The sequence below is a fragment of the Procambarus clarkii genome, chromosome 4, assembly GCF_040958095.1.
Source record: "Procambarus clarkii isolate CNS0578487 chromosome 4, FALCON_Pclarkii_2.0, whole genome shotgun sequence".
Lineage (NCBI taxonomy): Eukaryota > Metazoa > Arthropoda > Malacostraca > Decapoda > Cambaridae > Procambarus > Procambarus clarkii.
Window position 1 is genome coordinate 42,937,782 of NC_091153.1, and position 6,416 is coordinate 42,944,197.

General features: G+C 58.4%; 1 protein-coding gene across 1 annotated transcript in view; it reads left to right on the plus strand.

Moving 5' to 3' along the window:
* Window positions 1-5,827, plus strand: part of LOC123748940 (formin-2-like) — a 14,138-nt gene extending 8,311 nt beyond the window's left edge. The window contains exon 2 of the mRNA XM_069336189.1: window positions 4,200-5,827. Within this exon, the coding sequence (XP_069192290.1) occupies window positions 4,200-5,827 (1,628 nt within the window). The remainder of the gene's footprint in view (window positions 1-4,199) is intronic.
* Window positions 5,828-6,416: the final 589 nt, after the last annotated feature.

Sequence of the window (6,416 nt, forward strand, 5' to 3'; positions counted from 1 at the left end):
ACAGGCTCCAGGTTGGACCCTGGGGTCACAGGCTCCAGGCTGGACCCCTGGGGGTCACAGGCTCCAGGTTGGACCCCTGGGGGTCACAGGCTCCAGGCTGGACCCCTGGGGTCACAGGCTCCAGGCTGGACCCCTGGGGTCACATGTTCTAGGCCTATTAGGCAACTTCGCCTTGATAGAACACAAACAAAAGTACTTACTAACTTTAAATGTGCCGCTTGAGCGGTAGCACACAGGTCCCCTTTTCTCTCTCTCCCTTTCTGTCCCACCCTCTCCCTTTCTGCCCCACCCTCTCCCTTTCTGCCCCACCCTCTCCCTTCCTGTCCCACCCTCTCCCTTCCTGTCCCACCCTCTCCCTTCCTGCCCCACCCCTCTCCCTTTCTGCTCCTCCCCTCTCCCTTTCTGTCTCACCCATCTCCCTTTCTGTCTCACCCATCTCCCTTCTGTCTCACCCATCTTCCCTTTCTGCCCCACCCTCTCCCTTTTTCTGCCCCACCCTCTCCCTTCCTGCCCCCACCCCTCTCCCTTCTGTCCCACCCTCTCCCTTCCTGCCCCACCCCTCTCCCTTTCTGTCCCACCCTCTCCCTTCCTGCCCCACCCCTCTCCCTTTCTGCCCCACCCCTCTCCCTTTCTGCCCCACCCCTCTCCCTTTCTGCCCCACCCCTCTCCCTTCCTGCCCCACCCCTCTCCCTTTCTGCCCCACCCTCTCCCTCCTGCCCCACCCCTCTCCCTTTCTGCCCCACCCCTCTCCCTTTCTGCCCCACCCTCTCCCTTCCTGCCCCACCCCTCTCCCTTTCTGCCCCACCCCTCTCCCTTTCTGCCCCACCCCTCTCCCTTCCTGCCCCACCCCTCTCCCTTCCTGCCCCACCCCTATTCTCGTCTCTGTTCCAAAACCTTCACATTCTCTTAAATTCTCGAACCTCCTTTTCTTTCTCTTCGTTGCACCTGTATGTTTATTCTCTATTTCCCTCTCTCCCTGGTTCATTATCGCCCTTCTTTCCCTCCCTCTTCCCTTCCTCTTCCCTCCCTCTTCCGTTCCCCAGGAGCTCTGATCACCCAGACTGTGATCGCCAGGCTGCCAGCAGCCGCGTCCATCGGACCAAATGACCAGACACCCCCCAACCCAGAGGCCTGGTCAGAGACCGGGCCGCGGGGACGTTGATCCTAGGGAATCACTACAAGGTGAGTCCTCACACACACACTCTTCTGTGAACTATAACTATACTGGCTTAGCCTTTTCCCCCCCTGATAATTTCCTTAGGCCCTTAGCGAGTGAGGAGTGCCAGATGTTGGCACTCCTCGCCGGAGGAGTGAGCAGTGCCAGATGTTGGCACTCCTCGCCAGTGCCTACCCAAACCGGTCCTGACCAAGACCGGGTGAAGGAAGGGTGAAGACCGGGTGACCGCCTCCAAAGGATACATGATCAACCAGGCTGTGACTCATACGTCAGGCTGCGAGCAGCCGCGTCCACAGCCTGGTTGACCAGTCCAGCAACCAGGAGGCCTGGTCGACGACCGGGCCGCGGGGACGCTAAACCCCGGAAGCACCTCAAGGTATATATATATATATATGTATATATATATATATATATATATATATATATATATATATATATATATATATATATATATATATTAGGATACCGTCTTCTTCATTCTACTATGCTTCGATGAAGGCGTCCTCTCCTGTGCCAATAAAGTTCACTACGGGATCACCATAGCCCGTGCTACTTGAACTTGTTTCGAGTAGCTGAATCTATAACAACAATCCGATGAAGGCGATTTAAGCCGAAAACGTGTTTAGCAATTCTCCATTTTTTCACATGTGGGGTTTTCCCCCGCATATACTAGGACACAAGCAAGGACAATAGCCCAATTACACGGTCGGTCCAAGAAGCGGAAAATCCCCTTCCCTATTTCGCCTTGACCCCCCCCCCCCCCCCTCCGCGCTTGTAATCCCCTCAGCCAATCACAGTAAGGGAAATTAATGTGACGTCAGCATCACTTGGACATATGAGGCCATGCCAGATGGTATTAGGAAGCAGGGGTAAGGGGAAATAATAAGGGGGTGAGGGTAAGGGGAATTTCGTAAGGGGTGACTTTAGGGAAAGAGGATCAGGGTAAGGGGAGGGGGAATGGGTGGGGGGGAGGGGGAAAGGCTCGGAAGATGGTATAAGGAGTTAGGAGGCTGAGTATAAGGGGCTTCCATTTTATCAGTAGAAGCAATGGGCTGAAGAGCATATATATATATATATATATATATATATATATATATATATATATATATATATATATATATATATATATATATATATATATATATATATATATATATATGCAATTGACGATCACAAAACACTGATCATTTTATGCGGAAAATCCACAGAGAAATATGAAATGAGGTGAACGTTTCGGCTTTGTTAAAGCCTTTGTCAACACCAGACTGACTGAAGCATTTTCTATTTTTCATATGTGGTTATTCTGCATATATATATATATATATATATATATATATATATATATATATATATATATATATATATAATATATATATATATATATATATATATTATATATATATATTATATATATATATATATGGGGATATAGTATTGTAAACCAACGTATTCTCAACCTTTTTACCCATGTGAAAACCCAGGAAATAATTCTCATATCTCAAGTAACCCCAACATAACAAAATGACGTAATATATTTACTAACCTAAAAAAAATATACCTTAAAAAATCAACCATATCTGTAAACACAAACAATCAACATTAGTTAAATAAACAATGTGTTAGGAGAATGTTATTTCTGAAGCCAATTTAGATCCTGAAATTTGCTAATGTGAAACCTTTCAATACTTTTCTGTGTTTCTGTCTTTCAGTACTTTTACTACGGTGTGGACCTGAAGGTCATACACACACACACACACACACACACACACACACACACACACACACACACACACACACACACAGGCAGTAATGTGGTGGAGGCAGACTCCATACACAGTTTCAAATGTAGATATGATCCAGTAGAGCCCAGTAGGCTCAGGAATCTGTACATCAGTTGATTGACGGTTGAGAGGCGGGACCAAGGAGCCAGAGCTCAACCCCCGCAAGCACAATTAGGTGATTACAATTAAGTGAGTGTACACACACACACGTGTGTGTGTGTGTGTGTGTACACTCAGTGTTCAAGAGAGAACTAGCAACATCAGAGGCCGAGACTGTTCAACACGCTTCCACTACACATAAGGGACATAACTGGCCGACCCCTCACAGTGTTCAAGAGAGAACTAGCAACATCAGAGGCCCAAGACTGTTCAACACGCTTCCACTACACATAAGGGACATAACTGGCCGACCCCTCACAGTATTCAAGAGAGAACTAGCAACATCAGAGGCCCAAGACTGTTCAACACGCTTCCACTACACATAAGGGACATAACTGGCCGACCCCTCACAGTGTTCAAGAGAGAACTATCAACATCAGAGGCCCGAGACTGTTCAACACGCTTCCACTACACATAAGGGACATCAACTGGCCGACCCCTCACAGTGTTCAAGAGAGAACTATCAACATCAGAGGCCTGAGACTGTTCAACACGCTTCCACTACACATAAGGGGCATAACTGGCCGACCCCTCACAGTGTTCAAGAGAGAACTATCAACATCAGAGGCCCGAGACTGTTCAACACGCTTCCACTACACATAAGGGACATAACTGGCCGACCCCTCACAGTGTTCAAGAGAGAACTGGATAAACACCTCCAAAGGATACCTGATATCACGATAGGTAGATAGCCTATTTACCTCTCACTGAACCCCTGGTAACCTGGAATGGTGTTAAGAGATCACCAGGTGCTAACTCCTGGTGACCACCCGTCCCTTGCCACCCGTCAACTGGTGGCAGGCGAGGGTGGCAGGTGGCAGGGTGGCAGGTGGCAGGGTGGCAGGTGGCAGGGTGGCAGGTGGCAGGGTGGCAGGGTGCAAGGTGGCAGGGTGGCAGGGTGGCAGGTGGCAGGGTGGCAGGTGGCAGGGTGGCAGGTGGCAGGGTGGCAGGTGGCAGGGTGGCAGGTGGCAGGGTGGCAGGTGGCAGGGTGGCAACTCCCTGAAGGATTCTAATTATATGGACTAGCAGCTGATCCCTGGCGGGGAGGTTACGTCCCTAAGTGCCGGGGCCCCTGCTGCCAGGCATAGCAGTGCCGGGGCCCCTGCTGCCAGGCAGAGCAGTGCCGGGGCCCCTGCTGCCAGGCAGAGCAGTGCCGGGGCCCCTGCTGCCAGGCAGAGCAGTGACGGGGCCCCTGCTGCCAGGCAGAGCAGTGCCGGGGCCCCTGCTGTCAGGCAGAGCAGTGCCGGGGCCCCTGCTGCCAGGCAGAGCAGTGCCGGGGCCCCTGCTGCCAGGCAGAGCAGTGCCGGGGCCCCTGCTGCCAGGCAGAGCAGTGCCGGGGCCCCTGCTGCCAGGCAAAGCAGTGCCGGGGCCCCTGCTGCCAGGCAGAGCAGTGCCGGGGCCCCTGCTGCCAGGCAGAGCAGTGCCGGGGCCCCTGCTGCCAGGCAGAGCAGTGCCGGGGCCCCTGCTGCCAGGCAGAGCAGTGCCGGGGCCCCTGCTGCCAGGCAGAGCAGTGCCGGGGCCCTTGCTGCCAGGCAGAGCAGTGCCGGGGCCCTTGCTGCCAGGCAGAGCAGTGCCGGGGCCCTTGCTGCCAGGCAGAGCAGTGCCGGGGCCCCTGCTGCCAGGCAGAGCAGTGCCGGGGCCCCTGCTGCCAGGCAGAGCAGTGCCGGGGCCCCTGCTGCCAGGCAGAGCAGTGCCGGGGCCCCTGCTGCCAGGCAGAGCAGTGCCGGGGCCCCTGCTGCCAGGCAGAGCAGTGCCGGGGCCCCTGCTGCCAGGCAGAGCAGTGCCGGGGCCCCTGCTGCCAGGCAGAGCAGTGCCGGGGCCCCTGCTGCCAGGCAGAGCAGTGCCGGGGCCCCTGCTGCCAGGCAGAGCAGTGACGGGGCCCCTGCTGCCAGGCAGAGCAGTGCCGGGGCCCCTGCTGCCAGGCAGAGCAGTGACGGGGCCCCTGCTGCCAGGCAGAGCAGTGCCGGGGGCCCCTGCTGCCAGGCAGAGCAGTGCCGGGGCCCCTGCTGCCAGGCAGAGCAGTGCCGGGGCCCCTGCTGCCAGGCAGAGCAGTGCCGGGGGCCCCTGCTGCCAGGCAGAGCAGTGCCGGGGCCCCTGCTGCCAGGCAGAGCAGTGCCGGGGCCTTGCTGCCAGGCAGAGCAGTGCCGGGGCCCCTGCTGCCAGGCAGAGCAGTGCCGGGGCCTTGCTGCCAGGCAGAGCAGTGCCGGGGCCCCTGCTGCCAGGCAGAGCAGTGCCGGGGCCTTGCTGCCAGGCAGAGCAGTGCCGGGGCCCCTGCTGCCAGGCAGAGCAGTGCCGGGGCCCCTGCTGCCAGGCAGAGCAGTGCCGGGGCCCCTGCTGCCAGGCAGAGCAGTGCCGGGGGCCCCTACTGCCAGGCAGAGCAGTGCCGGGGCCCCTGCTGCCAGGCAGAGCAGTGCCGGGGCCCCTGCTGCCAGGCAGAGCAGTGCCGGGCCCCTGCTGCCAGGCGGAGCAGAGCCGGGGCCCCTGCTGCCAGGCAGAGCAGTGCCGGGCCCCTGCTGCCAGGCAGAGCAGTGCCGGGCCCCTGCTGCCAGGCAGAGCAGTGCGGGGCCCTTGCTGCCAGGCAGAGCAGTGCCGGGGCCCTTGCTGCCAGGCAGAGCAGTGCCGGGGCCCTTGCTGCCAGGCAGAGCAGTGCCGGGGCCCCTGCTGCCAGGCAGAGCAGTGCCGGGGCCCCTGCTGCCAGGCAGAGCAGTGACGGGGCCCCTGCTGCCAGGCAGAGCAGTGCCGGGCCCCTGCTGCCAGGCAGAGCAGTGACGGGGCCCCTGCTGCCAGGCAGAGCAGTGCGGGGCCCTTGCTGCCAGGCAGAGCAGTGCCGGGGCCCTTGCTGCCAGGCAGAGCAGTGCCGGGGCCCTTGCTGCCAGGCAGAGCAGTGCCGGGGCCCCTTGCTGCCAGGCAGAGCAGTGACGGGGGCCCCTGCTGCCAGACAGAGCAGTGCCGGGCCCCCTGCTGCCAGGCGGAGCAGAGCCGGGGCCCCTGCTGCCAGGCAGAGCAGTGCCGGGCCCCTGCTGCCAGGCAGAGCAGTGACGGGGCCCCTGCTGCCAGGCAGAGCAGTGCCGGGGCCCCTGCTGCCAGGCAGAGCAGTGCCGGGCCCCTGCTGCCAGGCAGAGCAGTGACGGGGCCCCTGCTGCCAGGCAGAGCAGTGCGGGGCCCTTGCTGCCAGGCAGAGCAGTGCCGGGGCCCTTGCTGCCAGGCAGAGCAGTGCCGGGGCCCTTGCTGCCAGGCAGAGCAGTGCCGGGGCCCCTGCTGCCAGGCAGAGCAGTGCCGGGGCCCCTGCTGCCAGACAA